The sequence below is a fragment of the Kogia breviceps genome, chromosome 10 (genome assembly GCF_026419965.1).
Source record: "Kogia breviceps isolate mKogBre1 chromosome 10, mKogBre1 haplotype 1, whole genome shotgun sequence".
NCBI lineage: Eukaryota > Metazoa > Chordata > Mammalia > Artiodactyla > Physeteridae > Kogia > Kogia breviceps.
In genome coordinates, this window is record NC_081319.1 from 49,371,876 (window position 1) to 49,393,131 (window position 21,256).

The 21,256-nt window shown below is 45.8% G+C and overlaps 1 protein-coding gene across 1 annotated transcript in view; it reads right to left on the bottom strand.

Annotated features, from left to right (window-relative positions):
* Positions 1–4,227: 4,227 nt before the first annotated feature.
* Positions 4,228–21,256, bottom strand: part of DCLK3 (doublecortin like kinase 3) — a 47,848-nt gene continuing 30,819 nt past the window's right edge. The window contains exons 2-5 of the mRNA XM_067005689.1: positions 18,792–20,635; positions 8,841–8,973; positions 7,404–7,571; positions 4,228–4,781 (exon numbers count right to left, since the gene is read on the bottom strand). Coding sequence (XP_066861790.1) covers positions 4,588–4,781; positions 7,404–7,571; positions 8,841–8,973; positions 18,792–20,635 — 2,339 coding nt within the window. The 3' untranslated portion in view covers positions 4,228–4,587. The remainder of the gene's footprint in view (positions 4,782–7,403; positions 7,572–8,840; positions 8,974–18,791; positions 20,636–21,256) is intronic.

Here is a 21,256-nt window from a genome sequence, read left to right on the forward strand (position 1 = left end):
TAAATAAATAAATAAATAAAATTTTTTTAAAAGTTCAATCATGCAAAGAGGAAAGACTGAATTATCTTATTCTCTTTATGGAAGATGGTATTACAAAACTGGTGTCATATGAAGAGGTAACCAAAGAGAAGACACAAACACACACAACACAGGAAAGTGCATATGAGCACTTAACTTATACCTTTTTTTAAAAAAATAATTTTATTTATTTATTTATGGCCATGATGGGTCTTCGTTGTGGTGTGTGGGCTTCCCATCGTGGTGGCTTCCCTTGTTGCAGAGCATGGCACCAGGTGCGTGGGCTTCAGTAGTTGTGGCACACAGGCTTAGTTGTTCCGCGGCATGTGGGATCTTCCCGGACCAGGGCTCAAACCCATGTCCCCTGCATTGGCAGGCGGATTCTTAACCACTGCGCCACCAGGGAAGTCCCTTATACCTTCTTCTTTCTAGCAGGACACAGAGCCTGGATGAGACACTTCTGGCAGCAGCTCCACGTTCTGCCCAGAGTCACCATCCTTCTGTGACATTCAAGCACTTTTTCTAGGTCTTACTCACTGGGCTGTGTCCCTTTATCCCTTAGAGTCTGCTCTCTGAGCCTCCTTTGTCCCCCCTGAAATCTGAGCATCACTAGAGTGACCCATCCGTCAGATATGCTTATACAGTTGGTACATGACTGAACACTTGGGGTGGATAGGGATCCAAGGTGCTCCCTGGGAGGAATCCAAGGAGATTCTGAATTCCCAATGTGCATCAGTGGGGAAGGGGTGCTGCCTAATCACTGCGCCCAAAGCACCACATCCCAGCTCATGCCCACTTGACACCATGGTGTAATCGCTGCTGGTACAACTCCACCCAGATTCCTTTACCTAATGATGAATTTGGAGCTGATTGGAGCTGATTGGAGTCACCTCCTTAAAACCACCTTCCTGGATCTCCTGGGAGGTGGTGCCACCACTCCTCACAGGGTCAGTTAACCACTACCCAACAGTGGCGTGCTAAAGCATCAGGGTAGGGCAACTCTGTCTAATGACTGACACTCCAAGGTGCTGTCCAGTAAAATTTTCTGTGATGTTGGAAATAATTATGTCTGCTCTGTCCAATATGGTAGCCATTTAGCCACATGCGGCTACTGAGCACCTGACGTGAAACTAAATAACTGAATTAAAATTTAATTCTTTTTAATGAATTTAAATTTAAATAGCTTCATATGACTAATGCCTACCATATTAGACAATGCAGATCCAGAACCTCCCACGGATCAGCCAAGAATCAACTTGGCCTGAGATAACATCCTTACTCATTTCTTTCCCTCTTCCTATCCTATTTTACTCCCTCCTTTACTGCTTTCTCCTGAGTGCACAACCTCAATAAATTATGCGCACCCAAACCCCTATCTCAGTCTCTGCTTCTAGGGAACCCACCTGAGACACTACGTTGCAATTATTTAATAAGTTACGGAAAGATTAAGCCCCGAATCAAAAATGCACATACACAGTCAGTACCAGTTTGAATGTTTTTAGCAGAAAGCATAAAAGAATCCCAAACTCATCTGGCTTAAACAACAAGGAAAGGGATCAACCTATCCCTGGAAGTCCAAGGATAGGACAGCTCCAGGGTTGGATAATTCAGTAGTTCAATGACATCATCAAGGACCAAGTTTCTTCCGTCTTGCTGCTCTGTCACCCCACCCTGGTGGGCAGCCTTCCTTTGGGGGCTAGCCTCCCCCTCACCATCACAAGGTGGCTGCCCCAGTGCCATCCTTTACATCTAGATACAGCCATGTCCAGAAAAAAAGGCCATCTTTTCCTGTGTATTTTATTGGGAGCAAGAAAGTCTTTTTCAGAAGCCCTTTGCAAATTTCCCCTCAGTTTCCTTGATCTGAAATGCATCACATGGTCATATCTAAACCAACCCCTACGAAGGGGAAAACCATGATTGCCTAGCACAATCCAAACCTGCCCTGTGGGTTCACACCTCTAGTCCCTTCATTACAGATCTCCCTGCATAAGAGATGCAGTATGTGACTGTGTTGCCATACTGATGAAAGAAATTTTCACATACTGAGGTGTGAGAAAGACATTCTGGCTTGTACATGATTTAACTTAGACTTTATGCTAACCAGAACAGCCTGTTTTGTGGCCTATCGGACATACATTGTACATCTGCTTTAACCATTAACGAGAAGAATGCATTTTTAAAAAAATCGAAATGGAGTAACTGTGGTTCAGGCATCCAAAATGGGGCTGGGTGGCCGTGGTGGATATGGTTTCAGATATGTTCCTGCATTACTGAGAACGTGAATTTTCTGAACTCTGTCAGACTCAAGGACACCACCAGCCAGTCTCAAAACAATACCTGCGGGCTTCCCTGGTGGCGCAGTGGTTGAGAGTCCGCCTGCCGATGCAGGGGACATGGGTTCGTGCCCCGGTCTGGGAAGATCCCACATGCCGCGGAGCAGCTAGGCCCGTGAGCCATGGCCGCTGAGCCTGTGCGTCTGGAGCCTGTGCTCCGCAACGGGAGAGGCCACAACAGTGAGAGGCCCACGTACTGAAAAAACAAAACAAAACAAAACAATACCTGCTAGCTGCTGCCAGCTGCAACTCTATGTCTCAAGGTCTCCCCTTGTAACTATGTAACCATTTGGACCAATCCTTGCTAACTATCACCCTTACTTCTTGCCAGCTCCACTCCTAATCCTTGCCAAATAACTTATGTAATTTTGCAGTTTTTTTGTCTTTATGAGCCCCTCCCCATTTTGAAGACCAGCAGAACACAATTCAAAGGCTTCTTGAATCTGTGTCTCCCAGGCTGTAGTCCTCAGTTTTGGCTCAAAGGGAACTCTTTTCTATTCCTCTTATACATTGTTTATTGACTATCTTCATCGATGATATGTATGCCTCTTTGGTCAGCCTCTCCCGAAGCACATGGCTGAGAACAGAGCCACCTAAACACAACATACATCTGTGTGAGGGGGTAGGGGGCTGGATAAAATGGATGCTAGAGAGACAACCACAGTACCGATTACAGGCCAGCTTCTCCTACAATGTGTTCCGTGAACCACCTATGTGAAAATCATTTATAGAACTTGATACATGCAGATTCCTAGGCCTAAGCCATTGTCCGATACATGGCAGGAGCTTAAGAGATATTTGTTGGAAGGAAGGAAGAGAGGGAGGGAGAGATGGAGACCCACTGAGTTAGATTTACCCTGGGATGGCTCACTAACGCTGGAGAACAACTAACTTAGGCTGAAAGCTAAAGATTCACCCCTAGTCACTTCATTACGGATCTTGTGGCAGAAGGGATACAGTACGTGACCACGTCGCCACCTGTGTGCCTCTTTGCTCTGATGCTCTCAGTGATGTTACGATGACAGGAGTGCTGATCAGCTGTACTTGACATACATTATTAATATGGCTTCCAGCTTCACTTGTCGAATCCAGGATTCCTGTTACAACACTCCATGAAAAATAAATGAGCGTGGTAATGCCTTCCACTCTGTGGACTAACACATTGAAAAACACCCAAGAAGACATAAGGATGGAGTTTGTGGAAAGCAGCATCTGGGCCATTTTTAATGTAATGAAAGATCTTAGGGGTGATTTTGGCATCTGGAAAGCAGGTGCCACCAACAGTAAAGGCTAGCTGTTTATCTTTTGAATAACTGTAAATAGAGTCTTACATAATGCTCCGTCTCCAGTTAACTAACATCAATTGCCAGGGAAAAGAAAGCCTGGGAGGTGCCAGACATTATGTCAGAAGAGGGACTTGTTACTGGAGAAACTAAACAGTGATCAGCTCGATTTTACTGATTGTGAATAATCGGACTTTTTTTTCTTTTTTTCTTGCCAAGTGCCTGCTTAACTTCTTCATTGGATGTCTAAATAATCATTTCAAATTTAGTGTATCCAAAATAAAACTCTTGGGGAATTCCCTGGCGGTCCAGTGGTTAGGACTCCCCACTCTCACTGCCAAGGGCCCGGGTTCAATCCCTGGTCGGGATCCCACAAGCAGCACAGTACAGCCAAAATAAAATAAAATTCTTGATTATACATTCACTGCTGATGTTCCTGTCTTAGTTTTGTTTGTTTGTTTTTGGCCTCGCCTCACAGCATGTGGGATCCCCAACCAGGGATCAAACCTGTGCCCGTGGCAGTGAAAGCTCACAGTCCTAACCACTGACTGCCAGGGAATTCCCTTTTTCTTTTTTTTCTTTTTTTTTTTTTTGCAGTACGCGGGCCTCTCACTGTTGTGGCCTGTCCCGTTGCGGAGCACAGGCTCCGGACACACAGGCTCAGCGGCCATGGCTCACGGGCCCAGCCGCTCCGTGGCATTTGGGATCTTCCCAGACCGGGGCATGAACCCGTGTCCCCTGCATCGGCAGGCAGACTCTCAACTGCTGCACCACCAGGGAAGCCCTCAAGTTTATTTTTTTAAATAAGCTTTAAAATATACTGAGTGTCTTCTCTCCTTCCCCTGATTCTCCAGTTATGGGAGGAAGGCTTTTTCACTTTTTTTCTCCTTGACATCTATCCTTTTCTCTGTCCCCGAACAGAATAGAGGGCTGAGTGAATGCTGCGGCCGTGACTATGACGCCTGCTCTGCAGCCTTCGAGTGCTGGCTCCAGAAGTGGTTCTCGCTGCTGGGGGGCCCCTCCTTTTGTAGCTTTGCCCTTCTGGTCTTTCCAGCAGTTTCAATCCAGGGATGCTGAAGGACCTGGTGGGCTGTGTAGCGCTTTTTGGGGTCTACCACCAGCAACCGGCTCACCAGATCTTTGGCAGCTGTTGGAATGAGAGAAAGACGGAAAAATGAGATGCATGCAGGTGGTTTGGAGTTTTCTTTCCCCATACAGGAAATAAGGACACAAACTTACCTGTTAGCACCATGGCTGGATCAGAGAACTTTCTGCCACGAAGGAAACTTTCCATATCTGCGCTACCCGCTTGGGACTACTGAGCATTTGAAATATGGCTGGTGCAACTGACGAACTGAACTTTTTTTTTTTCTTGGCCGCACTGAGCATGCGGGATCTTAGTCCCCTGACTGGGGATTGAACCCGGGCCCTGGGAAGTGAGAGCACAGAGTCCTATCCACTGGACCACCAGGGAATTCCCTGAACTGAATTCTTATTGCATTTACTTTTAATTAATTTACAGTTACATTCAAATAGCCACATGCAGCTAAGGGCTACCATGTTAGACATAAGAGTCATGAGGTCAGGCCTGCAACTAACACCCATGGCGCCGCCCAGCCCTAGAGGACACATGGAGGCCACATAGCATACATCTACATATTTTAAAATTTGTAAATCAAACTATCAAGTTGTTAAATAAAATATGTCCAATCTTCCTTCCTAAATTAATAAATATACCTCCTGATTGACAAAACTGAAAAACATGGGAAAGGGGATCTAAGTAGTAAATAGTGCAAATTCAAAATGAATTTCATTTTTTGCCCAAGACCATGACTGATTCTAGAGAGATGTGGTGACAGCTGGTGGGTCAGGTGGCAGACAGGGAGGAGAAGAGATTTCTCCCTGGCTCACTGGCTCTCCCAGACCGGCTCCCTGAACCTCCTAACCAATTACTCAAGAATACATGGGAAGGAATTCCCTGGCGGCCCCAGTGGTTAGGACTCTGTGTTTCCACTGCAGGGGGGCATGGGTTCAATCCCTCGTCGGGGAACCAAGATCCCTGCAAGCTGTGCAACATGGCAAAAAAAAAAAAACAAAAACCTGATGTAATAAAGGCATGAATGTATATATTATTAAAAAAAAGAATGCATGGGAGAAAAGATACCCATGTTTATTTACTTTTATTGGGGGATGCCTCTTGTTCAAGGTCAGCTATTCACCCGCCAGTTGCCCCACTTCTATGGCCACTGTCCAGCCACCTCTTGAGCACGGAGACCACAGGATTTCTCTTACCCCAACCCGTTCAAACTGGACAGATTCTGCCCACAAAGTACCCTTTCCCCATTTGTCCCAGCATCACTCCTTCAAGGTCCTTGGAGGACTCAAGGGGTAGAAGCCCAGGTTTAAACGTAATTCTCAGTCTCACATGCCTGTGTGTGGACAGTTGGACACCCCACCAATATGTCTGTGCTCCCCCTATGCCCCCCAAACAGCTGCTCCTTGGTAGCCTAGGGCACTGTGGGGAGGGGCTGGGAAAAGAGGTCTCACAAGCCTTGCAAGTGGGCTTGGGCCATTTGTGCAGGAAATTCTGGGGTCCCAGTTAAGTGGTCTAGAAGGGGGAGCCTGGGCTCTGGCGGGGGGCACAGCCTCTTGTCCCCAGAGTCTCCTCACTTCTGGGGAGACATGTAACCAGAGCAGGCCCTCTAAGGCATGGGACTCAGGGCAGGGGCCACCATAACCGAATCTAAGAACAGTGTTGCATAGAACTTTCTAAAATGATTTTTAGTCCTTCAATTCCCAAATTGCCACTGCCTTGATCAGCTCAAGAGGGCAGCAAGCTACCCTCTGCCCACCTTATTTAAGTGGAAAAAAATGAAGCTCTTCCCTTCCCGCAAGCCCCAACCCCAGATGAGGAGCCAGAGCTGAGGACAAGGGAAGATGAATAACTTATCTTAGATGATGTGTTTAGGGGCAATTGGGGAAAAGTTATCAATCCTATTCTACTTTTTCAGCTAAAGACTCAAAGACTCAAAATCCCAAATGATCTAGTTCTCAATTTTACAAGGGCAGTGGGTAGAACATACAAATCAGCAGAAACAAGGGGGAAAATTCCACTTGAAAGGGCCAAAAAGGAGGAGGATCACACATGCTTCTGGTCCACTAAAAAGTACCTGAGACCTTCTCCCTTGACCTTCCAGAGCCCCTGTGCCCCAAGTATGCCCCCATAGGACCCTGATTAGTCACTGGTAAAATAAGCATCTCCAGTCTGTCCAATTCCCAAACACTTCTGTATATGAGATGGCAGATGGCCTTTTTTTTTTTGGCCGCACCGCTCACCTTGTGGGATCTTAGTTCCCCAACCGGGGATTGAACCTGGGCCCTCGGCAGAGAGAGCACCAAGTCCTAACCACTGGATTGCCAGGGAATTCCCCATGAGATGGCTTTGATCTTTCCAAATGAGGATTACACATTTCTGATATTTTCCAGCTTATTTTTCAGTTCTGAGGTTCTTTAACTGGCTTCAGGAAAAGTACTTGGTGACTACAACTGGTGGTGAGAATCTTTCGTTATATCTCAAAGCAAGTCGTGTTCGGAATGCTATGGAAATCGACACCAATCTAGCAGGAAATAAAGGATGAAGCACAAGATGCTGACAGCCCCGGTACCACAGTGGGTTCTCTGGGTGGCGTTTTACACATCTGACCTGATCTCCGGAGGGGCTCCATCTCTCCATCCCCTTCCCTCCTTCCTGGGAAGCCCCAGGTCTCACCGTCAGAGATGTTGTCCCAGTAAGGAGCCAGGAACTCGAAGTGGCCCAGCTGGATGATGTTAAAGAGCTCATCCTGGTCCCTCTCTGGGCTGCGGAATGGGGGGAAGCCGCACAGGAGGACGTAGAGGATAACGCCCGCGGCCCACATGTCCACCTCCAGCCCATAACCTGTGCAGTAGAGGCAGAGACACATTATCTCACCACTTTGGCTGCCATCTCTGTATCGAGGGGTCTCAAAAGCACACATTCAGCCAACCAGACAACTCTGTGTATCCACCTAAATATCACTACAGAGTCAGTGTGTTCAAAGTCTAACTCACCCCATCCCCATCTAACAAAAGAGCTTACCTTTCCAACACACTGTGTTAGTTGGTGCAAGCCCTACCATCCTGACTTCCCAGAGTTCACGTAGACTATTTGCTTTCATTCCTCTCTTATCCAGCTCAGTAATTCCTCCATTAAAATGTCTATAGTCACTCAGTACTCTCTTGCCCCACTGTCACCACGTTACCACAGCTACTATGCCGGCCACACCGAGTCCAAACTCACTTGTGGGGACTCAACCTACCCATCCAACGGCAATTTCCTCTGCTCCACTGATCTGCTGGTCTTCTCAATGTCTCTACCACTCAACCTCCATGCATAGTCTAGTCTCTGCATGTTGGCTTCCCTGATGTTTCTGTTGCTGGGACAAAATCTCTCCCTTCTCCCTACCCCCAACCCTAAAACCCATCCAGAGCCTTCCTATCTTTAGCCATCATAGGGTGGCTAAACTGATTTCTCCTGGAGTGCAAGGATGGCTAAATAGGCATTCACATACTTGGAGCCATATAATAATAATAATAATAATAATAATAAAATAATAATAATTTCCTTGTATATCCTTTACAGAGTGTGTCACTAAAATAGTCCATTGGACCCTCATAAAATATACAGGCCTGTAATAAATATTATTCATTGGGCTTGAAATGGGACCTCCTTTTCCTTTAAATGCAAGGTTGGTAAAGGAATTTTTAAGCCAATTACCATAAGAACTGTTCCAATTGTCTCCATTAGAGGTAACCTTGGGTGAGTGGCCAAATGGCCTTGCTTGCTTGGGTTCCCCACCCAATTCTCCACCATCTTCCATCTTACCATCCTGCCAACACACGTGCATGCGTGTGTGCGTGCGTACGCACACACACACACACGCACACACGCACACCCCCCACAATCCCTTCTCTGTAATAAGGGCAGCCCTGGTGAGGAAAAAGTTCTCATGCTTTGGTCAAGAAGACCTATTTCAAAGATTTCCATTAACATCCAACTACAAGCTTAGTGCCAACTCCCTGAGACTTTCGACTGCTCCATGTTGAAAAATGTAAAGTTTAAATATTACAAGTTAAATCTTGGTTAGTAAGTGAGCTGGAGTCCCACAGAGCAATGTGTAACCCTTACCTTTCTCAGAAAGAATTTCAGGAGCTACATAAGTCGGAGTCCCACACACAGTAAATATAGGTCTCACCACATGCTTTGCAAGACCAAAATCAGCAAGTTTCAAGGTGGTAGATTTGTCCTCATTTCGCTGAACCTGTAAGAAATCAAAATCCCCAACCCACCAAAATTGCGATGAGAACAAAGAAGGAAAATTAATAGGACAAAAACCACGCAAGTTCAGGATAAGCAAACAGTAAAACACAGGAGCTTATAGATTGACCCAACACTGACAAATCCAACTTGATCTCAGTGACACGTGCTCACTAAAGAACCAATGAGTTAGATTTTCTCTGCTGTCCAATACGGTAGCACCATATTGCCACAGATGTCTATTTATTTTAAATTAATTATATTAAAATCTAATTAAATTTACATTCAGTTTCTCAGATGCACTAGCCACATTTCAAGTGTTCAATAACCATCCATGGCTAAGGGATATTATATTGGATCGTGCAAATCTTCAACATTTCCATCAGTACAGAAGGCTCCACTGGGCAGCACTGAGTTAGAACAAGGATCAATGATATTTTTGAGCAGAGACTAGCTTTAATGAGAACTAGAAAATGCCTGTGGATAATGCAAAGTCAGAGCAGAGGAAAAAAAAGAAAGGAAAAAGAAGTGGGAATTGGAATGAAAAAGTAGACAAATAAGCAGTGGAGGCTAAAATTATATGGTTTACCTAGCGAACACTTCTGTCATGCTTCTTTGATGCCAGGCGCTGTTTATAACATCTTACAAAATATTAATTCATTTAATCATCATTGCAGTCCTGTAAGGCCATGCACATTCCCATTTTACAGATAAGGAAATGGAGGCACAGTTACATAGTAAATGGTGAGCTGGAGTTTGAACCCTGACACTTGGACTTTAGAGTCTGTGCGTGTAACTAGTGTATGATGCCAAATCTTCCAGTAAAGGGTTATTTTTGTTGCAGAAGGCTGAGGAGGTCTCATCCAAAGGCACCCAAAGAATCGGAAGCAGATGGGCCAGAGGCAAACCTCCACCATCAGGGGGCACAGCCAGCCATTCTCAACCCTGAGTTTTACCATGTTGTTACCAAAAGGGCTTTTGCAGTAAATCCCTCAGGCTGTGCTGGGCCCAGGAGTGGTCCCTCTTGGGGGAGAGATGGCCGTGTCCCTGGGAGCATTTCTGCTGTGTGGCCAAGACCTCCAGAGCATCTGCTGGGCTGTCTGGGTTTCAAGATTAAATGAATTAATATCATACTTTTACCCTCCACAATAGTTCACCTCTGCACAGCAGGACTGACTTCATGCAAAATAGGAAGTATTGATACAGAAAGTCAGCCTTGCTATCTTCCTCCTCCCCTTTTAGGATCTCCTCATCCAAACCGAGGCCCTCCTTCCCAGGCATGGCCCTGGTCCATCCTCTGCTGTCAAGGCTCCATCCTCCTCCCCTGCTTTACCAGGCCTGCATCTCATGGTAGAAGCTGATGGCTCAGGCCAAGGTGAGATGAGTGGTTAATTTCAGTGCTATAGGAAACTCACTGGGATTAGCCTGGGTGATCTCATCCAAATGAGACTCACTGGAGCCACCAGGGCTATAGGAGAAATTATCAACCTGTCTGCGGGTGCACGCCCTTGCATCCTGACTGGAATGGGGGCCAAGGTTCCCAATGCATCGGCCAGCACATGGGGGGCTGGAGGGCATTAGGCAGGGCTCCGATTCTCCCTGTGCTGCATCAGACCCACACCCGAAAATGCAGGGCGGGCAGCCACTCCCCGATCTCCTCAGCCAAGGGTAAGTGCTCCAAACCTGCTTTGGTTCCTGCCAGAGAGTTTACATCTCTGTAAGCAGAATGTGTCTTAACTATTGAGCCCAAGTCACTGCTGGGCAATCTAATCAATATCTTCATAATTAACCTAACCTAATGGAAATCACAGATGTAGAACTAAAACACACTTCTGCTTTGGTCTGTGTATCGAGACAGACACAGCCCTAAAGGAGACTGGAGAGGTAATTATTAGAATAATTTACACTAGAAAATCTACTTTGGAAGGCAAGGACCAAAAAAAAAAAAACGTGTGCTGCCTTAAGTTTCCAGATGGACCATCTACATGAGTCCCATTTGCTGGGTGACTGCTGAAAAAATCTGTCCCTCACAAATATTTGTAAGTATTCCCAACCAAATGATCAGCATTAAAAGCATTTGGCTGATTGAATACACCAAAATAAACTATGAGTCCCTATGCAAAATGACGAGCATTTCCTTCCTCAACCCCCCCCCCCATCCCCCCAACCCCCGATTCCAAAACCTGGCTCCACTGAGTCAGGAGCAGATGAAACATGATGGAGACTTGGTCTTTTATCTATTTTGAAGCTTTTCATGAAATTTATTTTGAAAATGTATTATGTTAAATGTCCAGATGCTGATGGATACATTTTCAAATACCACATCTGTTTTTAAAAATTATTTTATGGCCTTCCTAAAATAATATTACGCTGCTTCTGGTCTCCATAGCTTTTCTCTTTGAGTCTCAGGATGATGAGACCCAGAGCAGAACCTGAGGGTGGTTAGGATCCACAGAGTCATTTGTTCCTTCCAGAAAGTGAGAATGTTCTGTGTTTTTAATTCTTCTGTCTCCAGCCTCTGCTGTTGGGAGTTATGTAACATTTTAAAAAATTTATTTTATCTTTTAATTTATTTTATTTATTTGGTTGCGCCAGGTCTTAGTTGCAACAGGCGGGCTCCTTAGTTGCATCATGTGTGCTCCATAGTTGCGGCAGGTGGGCTCCTTAGTTGCAGCATGTGTGCTCCTTAGTTGTGGCAGGTGGGCTCCTTAGTTGTGGCATGCGAACTCTTAGTTGGGGCCTGCATGTGGGATCGAGCTCCCCAAGCAGGAATCAAACCCGGGTCCCCTGCATTGGGAGTGTGGAGTCCTAACCACTGCACCACCAGGGAAGTCCTGGGATTTATGTAACATTTTTCAGAGCTGTCAGTGTGACTTGAGACTTATTTACTTCACCTACATGAGCAGGTTAACTACATTTAGGGTCACACACTGACAGTGTGAATTTTTTTGTTTTTTTGTTTTCCAACAGGCACCTCACATTCTTGGCTTCAGAACAGTTCTTATCTTAATTCTTGAATTCAAATGACTGACATCCTCCTGGACTAACTCTTCCTTCTGGTATTTGTGCAACTTTTTTTTTTTAATTTAATTATAGTTGATTGACAATGCTGTGTTAGATTCTGGTGTACAGCAAAGTGATTCAGTTATATACATATATATATATTCTTTTTCATATTATTTTCCATTACAGTTCATTGCAAGATATTGCATATAGTTCCCTGTGTAGCACCTTGTTGGTTGTCTATTTTATATAGAGTAGTGTATATCTGTTAATCCCAAACTCCTGATTTATCCCTCCCCCCACCCTTTCCCCTTTGGTAACCGTAAGTTTGTTTTCTAAGTCTGTGAGTCTGTTTCTGTTTTATAAATAAGTCCATTTGTATCACATTTTTGATTCTGCATGTAAGTGATATCATATGATATTTGTCTTTCTCTGTCTGAATTTCTTCACTTAGCATGATCATCTCTAGGTCTGTCCATGTTGCTGCAAATGGCATTATTTCAGCCTTTTTTATGGCTGAGTAATATTCCATTTTATATATGTACCACATCATCTTTATCCATTCATCCGTCAATGGACATTTAGGTTGCTTCTTGGCTACTGTAAATAGTGCTGCTATGAACTTTGGGGTGCATGTATCTTTTCAAATTAGAGAATTCATCTTTTCTGGATCTACACCCAGGAGTGGGATTGCTGGATCATATGGTAGTTCTATTTTTAGTTTTTTAAGGAACCTCCCTGTGGTTCTCCATAGTGGCTGCACCAATTTACATTGTGTGGAACTTCTGAAACCATCAAAGTCTCCACGCAAACAGGAAACTTGTCTACAATATCTTCCCACCAGACTATCATTCACCTCTGGTTGAAATCTCAAGATGGAAAAGATCCCATAGCTTCACATGGCAGACCATCCAGATCATAGTCAGATTAACTTGTGAGGAGGTTCACCCCACGTTGATCCAGAATTCCACCTCCACCCCTTTTTTCTAAATATGCCCTCTGGGAAGGACACACCACTTCCAAAGATGGGAAACAAGTACCAGGATTCCCCCCAGGGTGCTTCTGGTTTCTCTAACAGGCTCCCAGGTGGTACCAATGCTGCTTCTCTAAGTTCACATCCAAGAATCCTCAAGCTTATCCTTCTAGGATCAGGTTTCCTGACCCATCATCCCCTTCTCGCCCCTCCCTACACTAAGTACGGCTCTTGAACCAGCAGCACAAGCATCACTTGTGAGCTTGTTGGAGACCTCAGGCTACCCCAGAACTGCATGTGCATTGATCTGCACTCATAGACTTAGAAAACAAACTTATGGTTACCAAAGGGGAAAGAGTTGGGGGACGGATAAATTAGGAGTTTGGGATTAACAGATACACACTACTATATATAAAGTAGATAACCAACAAGGTCCTACACAGGGAACTATATGCAATATCTTGCAATGAACTATAATGGAAAATAATATGAAAAAGAATATATATATATTTATAATAAATAATATTATAAATATTAAATTAAATAATATTATAAATAATAAATTTATAAAAATTTATATTATATATATATAAAACGGAATCACTGCACTGAACAGAACTGCATCTCTATGAGACCCCAGGGCGATTCTTGTGCACTATAAAGTTGTAGATAATCCCTATTTCATTGACGCCTCTTTTAACAAAGAATGCCCAGAAATGAACACCATATACCACGTATGATTTGAACAAATCAATGAGCCTCGGTACCCTCAGCTGACTAGGCACTGGGTGGCCATCAAGACAAAGACCCCACTAAATGACCCACTTCGACGCCACAGCCCCAGTGCCCACATCTGACCTTGCCCTCACCCCACATCTCTGTTTCTCTATCTACAGGTTTATCTAAATTCACTGCTCTGGGTCACATTCCTTCTGGGGCTCGTTTTCAATTGCCCTCTAACTGAAAGGGTGTTAGAGATGAATTTACATGGTACTTTAACGACTCTTGGTCCATCTGCAACCATCATCCCTTTTTCTAGCCACACCCAAGTACCCTGCTTTGAATCCAGACAGTCTACATTTACATAAGCAGCAAGATCACATCTGGACAGTCTCAAAGCTTCAAAAGGAATCTTTCCTTTTCTGAGCCATTAACAGCTTCCTCTCCTTCAAGGGCACATCAATTTAAATGTGATCTTTCAATGATCATCTCTGAACAGCAAATGGAAGCAGAGTACAGACCAAACAGCAAGTGGCTCCCCCTAAGAAAAGGGGTAGAGCTTATTTATCTTTGTCGACTTCTTACTTGATCCTTCATACTTCCTCTGGCCTTCTCCCTCCAAGTCTCCATTGCCAGCTGGCCATGAGGACGGAAATGATCTTAGAAACCAATTCACATGGAAATGCCAATGTCTAAAATCAATTTACATTTCAAAAGCAAAAGATAGCAGCGTAACACAGAGAATGACTGAAAAAATCAGTGGGGACAAAGTTTTCCCAGCACCTGTCACATGACTGGCCTGTGACATGCCTTTGGTGTCTACACGTCATCACCTATCTGGCTCCTGTTTGCTTTTCCCAGGGCCCAGTCAACACCACACAGCACATTCCAACCTCTCCAAGGGAGCACATGCTGGCAGAAGAAGCAATTAACACTGATATTTCTTCAAGCTGGAAATTCTCATAATTAAAAATTTTTTTGCAAGATTTCAGGAGTCTAAATAGCCCTAAGGGAAGAGGGGCACTAGCATCTTATCAGGAAATGTGATCACTAGAAATAGATAAACTCAGTAATACAGGCCTGAAATTTTACTCTAGGGCCCAATTATCAGATATAAATATTTCTACTGGTGAAAACAACATGGTGAGCTTGCTAGATCCATTAAGAGCTCCTAGCACATTCTGGAAGTCTCTAAAAGCAGCCACAATCAGTCATGTAATCAAAAGTTAGTTCTAACATCATCAGTCTCCTAAGTTTAGCAAAGTATTGATACAGACAGTAGCGATCCATTAAAGGAAGAAACAATTACTTTGATAATACAAAAGTCAGCACAAGAGCGGAACACTAAATTAAAGTCAACTAAAGAACATTAACTGATGGACAGTAGTCACCATGGTGATATTTACTAATATTAACTCTCAGAAGACCAGCCAAGTTTGCATCATAATTATCCTAACAACAGGTTTAGAGATGACACCTTTCTAAACTCAGACAATGAGTCTATTGTCAAATCCAACACTCCCCAGATCTTTGTCTGAAAAACCACAAAGAACTGACGTTAGGTAGCATTTAAAGTCTGACATAACAATATATTCAACTTTACTCATCTGGAAAAAGGACAGACACAATTTAGAAATGTGACAGGCCCACTCATTCTGAAAAACACCAGCTGACAGATTATCCACAAGACAGAAAAGATGTTACCCTATGCCACCAAAGATGGCTCAGATCTGTAGCTTTTTGCAGCTTCTGAAGGAGACTTACCACCACGAAAGAAAGTTTTTTATTTAAAAACAAAAAGTAGGCTTTCTTCCTTGGTGCTTTGTGACCACCTAGAGGGGTGGGATAGGGAGGGTGGGAGGGAGACGCAAGAGGGAGGGGATATGGGGATATATGTATACATATAGCTGATTCACTTTGTTATAAATCAGATACTAACACAACACTGTAAAGCAATTAAACTCCAATAAAGATGTAAAAAAATGATACAATAAAAAAATGGGTCGAAATATCAATTACAATTAACACCAATAAACAACTCATGTATTAGACTGAAAAATTATAGTTCCGCTGCAGTTTTTCCTCTCTCAGGACACACACACACACACACACACACACACACACACACACACACACACACACACACACTTCACTGCCTTTAAGGGCACTAAAACACATATGAACTGACATTTAAATCCATGAAGGTGTCGCCAAATGACTTCTCAGAGGCAGCTAGATTGTCCACACTAAATGTATTCCTTGCAATTTTTTATGTCCTGAAACAAATCTCTCCATGCCACCTGCAAGTGCTGACTTTCCCCATTTTAAAAACTGCTGACAAGTCAGTCCCTTAACACAAGTGAGAGTCTCTATTGCCCAAGAGATGGGCCAGCTCGACAGATTGGTTCCAGGACCTTGTGGAGAAAATGCAAGCTCAGATGACTGTCCCCAAAAGAAAACGATCCTATAGGGTAAAGGATCTCACTCCACATCCTCGAGAATGTGTATCACTGTTCTGATGCTTTATTAAGCACAGGCCCAAAATGTTCTGTTCGTGGGACCGACCCAGGCCTCTAGTCAGAATTCCTCCTGCTTATACAATTTGGTGAAAACATCAGAGGATCTGTAAAGAACACTGCTCTGTCACGATTCCAAAGTGCCATTGTAAACAAGGTCTGACACATCACACATGGGGAAAACTTGGGCTCAAACCCAAAAGACAGAAACAAAAAGCAAGTGAAAAAAGGATGAGGACACTTAACTCATGCAAAAATGGAATTCTTGGGCTTCCCTGGTGGCACAGTGGCTAAGAATCTGCCTGCCAATGCAGGGGATAAGGGTTCGAGCCCTGGTCTGAGAAGATCCCACATGCCGCGGAGCAACTAAGCCCGTGCTCCACAACTACCGAGCCTGCACTCTAAAGCCCGTGAGCTACAACTACTGGGCCCGAGTGCCACAACTACTGAAGCCTGAGCGCCTAGAGCCTGCGCTCCACAGCAAGAGAAGCCACCACAATGAGAAGCCCGTGCACCACAACAAAGAGTAGCCCCCGCTCGCCGCAACTAGAGAAAAGCCTGTGCGCAGCAACGAAGACCCAACACAGCCAAAAATACAATAAATAAATAAATTAAAAAAAATTTTTTTAATATGATTTAAAAATGGAATTCTTAGGGAATTCCCTGGTGGTCCAGTGCTTAGGACTCGGCACTTTCACGGCCGTGGGCCTGGGTTCAATCCCTGGTCGGGGAACTAAGATCCTGCAAGCTGCGCAGTGCAGCCAAAAAACCCAAAAAACAAAAATGAAATTCTTCAAAGGGAGATTTATTCCCTGGTAATTCAGACCATGCAGGCAACCAGTCAATGATCTGCAATTCTATGAATCTGGACAAAAACAAGGCTGCTTGATTTAGGGGTCAATGTAGACCTCACTTCACCAGATAATTAGCTCGACTCACTCAGAAATCATTCTGCTTGTGGGAGCAGCTTACAGGCAAATGAATGTACTGGGATGATGTTTCCAGGCTGGCTCTACAGCCATGAAATTAAAGGAAACAGGTTAACTCCTTTCCCCTCCACTGCCCGCCCCCCACAAAAAAACTGTGGCTCATGAAAATCACTGTCTCCATTTACTACGGCTTCATGTGCAGCAATCTGGCTTTGGATTCTTCCTCATGATGTCCACCTTAATATCAGACTCATTCCTAACATAGTAATAATGAGAGTAGCTGCCACTGATGGAATGCTTGCTATTTGCCAGGCAGCATGCTGGGCTCTGTATTCATTCTTTCATCCAACTGATAGTTATTGAATCTCCACTATGTGACAGAACTGATGTAGTTTTCAAGGTACAGTCTGAATAAAACAATGTTCCTGGGGTCACAGAACTTTCCAGGAGGAGGAAATAGAAAATAGAAGAATAAATATGGAACGTACCAGGTGGTGATTGGGGCTACAAAGAAGAAAGTGGGACAAAGGAGCCAGAGAGTGAGCATGTGAAGTGCATCGTCCTAACAAAGTCCACCAGGAACACACTTGAAATTCAGGAACACACTGGGTTGACTGACTCATTGCAACAAGGGGGATCCAGGCATCTAAGTGAGAGGGTGTTCAATGAAATTGTTGTAAGAGGTGGATTGTGTTAGGTGATGTGGGAGAAGGTTCGTGAAAGCAGGATTTTGCTCTGAACTGGATACTGTCAGGAAGTGAGGGTAATTCTATGATTGGGCATCTTGGTAATTCTTATCTAGAAGGTGGGAAGGTGGGGCAGTGAATCATAGTCACCCAAAAGGGAAAATGTAGCCCCATTTGTGGTCTGGACAATCGTGTTCTTATCTGGATTTGGACATGATGATGAAGAGGTCTTGCTTTTGTCTGGATCCGTCATGGTCCTAGAGTGTCCTTATTTGATGTTGGTGCTTTGGGAGATTGTTTACATCCAAAAACAGAGCAGCTGAGCTGTGTGTGCCAGGCCAGCTCCCGTGCTCAATCCTCCCTCAAACTTCTAAGACAGGTACTATTACTATTTCTCTTTTATAAGTGAGGAAACAAAGGCCCAGAGAGATGAAAGGACTGATGCTAGAGGCTTTCGGGATTTTAGTTCCCCGGCCAGGGATCGAACCCAGGCCCCCTGCAGTGGAAGCTTGGAGTCCTAACCACTGGACCGACTGGGAATCTCCAGTACTGAGCCTTTTGAATTCCTGCGGCAAGACCTCTTCTGCAAAAGGGCCAGGGGGACTTTTGGTGGGAGGGTGGGCACAAAGCCTGCAGGGGGAGCTGCTACCAGCAGACACCCCTAGCACTTAGGGCAGAGGATGTGCAAATACCCAAGAAATGAAGTCCACCTGATCACGGTCAAGGTGAAAATATTTTTCTCCCAGGCATGAGGAAACAGTTTCCATTTTGTTTCAATTGGAAGGCTCCTTTCTCAATAATTTAATCAAAACCCATTTATCTCTGCAATTTATGAACTACAACCAAAGTTTTAAATACTGAAACGAGTATTTTTTTAAAAGACCATAAAGGTAATGCTTTAGCACACAAGGGTACCAGAGTAGGAGCCCGTTCCAACTTCCTGTATCCCATGATTTATAACCTCCCTCTTCCACCGCAGCCAGGGCGGGGCTTACCAGCAGGTTTTCCGGCTTGAGGTCCCGGTGGACGATGCTCTTGTCGTGCATGTGCACGAGCGCCTTGCACAAGTCCATGAGCATGAGGGCAGCGTCACGCTCCGGGAATTTCACACTTTCTATAATGGCATCGAAAAGGTCCCCTCCCTGCACGTACTCCATGATCAGGTAGATCTCCGCGTCCGTTTCATACACTTGATGCAGTTTCACGATGTTGGGGTGAGAGAGGCTCTGGATGATCAGGATCTCGCTGTCGACCATGTCCTCCTTCCCCTTGAGCTTGGACTTGTCTATGATCTTCATGGCGTAGGCCTGCTGGGTTCCGCGGTGCCTGCACTCCTTCACCACCGCGAAGTTCCCGTCGCCGATCACGCGGCCCGGCTCATACTGCTTGCGCACGTCGGCCGCCAGGATGCCCACGGGCCTCCGCCTCCTGCCGCCCGGCCGCTCCGCCTTGCTTTCCTCCGGCCTCGTCTTGGGCTCCTTTTCTACCCTGGCCAGCGGCTCATCTCGGGAAACCATCCTCCTCCCTCCGGACGCACCCGGCTTTTTCTCCTTTTCCGCCTCCTGCTCATCGCCTCTGGTCCTGGGGAGCTTCTCTGGGTCGAGGTCGGCAGGATGCTCCCTTCGGAGCCAGCCTCCCTGCGTGCTCCTGCCTACGGTCCTGCTGTCTTTCTCCTCTCTTATGGGCTGGGCTTCCCCGACAACGTCCCTCTTGGCCTTGGCTGCTGCTAGGCCATGACCTTCCTGGCCTCCTGGGTCTTGGTCCTCTTTCGTGTCGGTGCTTTTGCTGGGTCTCCTCGGATCCTGAGGCGGATGCCCGGGACTATTCCGGGTACCCTCCTTCCAACCTTCCTTCCCACCCTGGGGCTTCTCCTCAGGGGACCTCCTGCAGCTCCTGGTCCTTACCAACCTCTCTACGTCATAGCTGGGGCACCTGCCCAGGTCCAGCTCGCTGGTAGCCAGAGAGAGCCCCTGCAGGCTCTGCTGGAGCTCTCTTTCCCACTTACACTTCTCACACCTGATTATTTCCCCCGACGTCTTTTCAATCTCCACCCCCAGGTGCTTCTCTCCGCTAGCATGCCTCTCCAGGGTGGCATCCCTGGGCACCTTGCTGCTGGGTTCAGGCTCCCACTTGCCCCTCACCCACTTCTTCTGGGCCCTCACCCTGTCCTCCACGGGGGTCCTCCCCTGATGTCTGATGGCAGCCTGGGACCTGGCAGCCTCACCGCAGCTCTTGGAGGTCTCGGTCTCCCCACAGTGGTGACCCCCTTTCAGAGCCTTGCTATAAAGCCTGCTTCTCAGCCTTGGAGAGGGGACCCGGCTGTGCTGGGTCAAGGTCAGGGCCCGGGCTTTGCTGGGGTACAGTTCCTCTATAGCCACCTGGATGTTCTTCAGCGTCAGTGGCTCTTTGCCCACGGCTATGAAAGCATCCCCTTCCCTGAAGAAATCAGACACACTCCTGATTTCCCTGCCCTTGAGGTTGAACAGCTTCCTCACGCGGTCACTCTTCCATCTGGGAAAGCCCAGGGCCTCTGAGACGTCCGCCAAGAGCTGCTCGAAGGTCTGCACCGACCGTCTGTTGAGGAGCAACGTGATCTTGCGGAGGGGTTGCCCACCCAGCTTGACCACGGTCATGACCCTGGGCTTCAGCAGGCTGCTGTCGGCATGCACAGGGTGAAGGCCACCCTGGGAGCTGAACATGGGCATCAAGGAGCCTCGAGGCCCCAGGAATGGTTTCTCCAGGCTCCCTCGGCCAGCAGGCAGCCATGTTCCCTGCAGCTTCCGCTCCGTGATTCTCGAGCTTAAACATTTTAGAGAATGTTCACAGAGACCTCGATGTCCTGCAGGGGGAAAAGGACAAAACAGTATTAGTCCAAGGGGTTCAAAGAGTCTTCTGGCCTTCACCAAACCTTTACTAAAGATGACTGATGCTGTTACAAGTTAGAAGTGTGTTCGTTGAGGATCTGCTTGAAACAGTGGAGCCTTTACCGGTTAGGCCAAGAGAGACCAGGAGTGCAGAATGGAGTCGGCACTGGGCCTGAGGTGCTTCCTCAGGCCTTATGGGGAGCAGGGCGGACCACGCCTTGGGGGACCCTTCCAGGCAAGGCCTAACCCTGGATGCAACTCCCGCTACCCTAAAGTAAGCTGAGCTTCAAGAATCTACAGCTGAGATAAAAGGTCCAACGATTGCTGCCCAGGAAATACCAACAGGAGGTCAGAACTTTCTGGAACTTTAAAAAATCCAAATCTTTTTTTTTTTTCCCCTGCTAAGTCAATAAGCTTTTATTTTTATTTTTTCCATTTTTTAAAAATTAAAGTATAGTTAATCCACAATGTTGTGTTAGTTTCAGGTACACAGTAAAGTGACCCAGGCACACACACATAACGTATCTATTCCCTTCCAGATTCCCCCTCACCACTAAAGAATCCAAATCTTACCCACTTCTTTACCAAGAACAGTT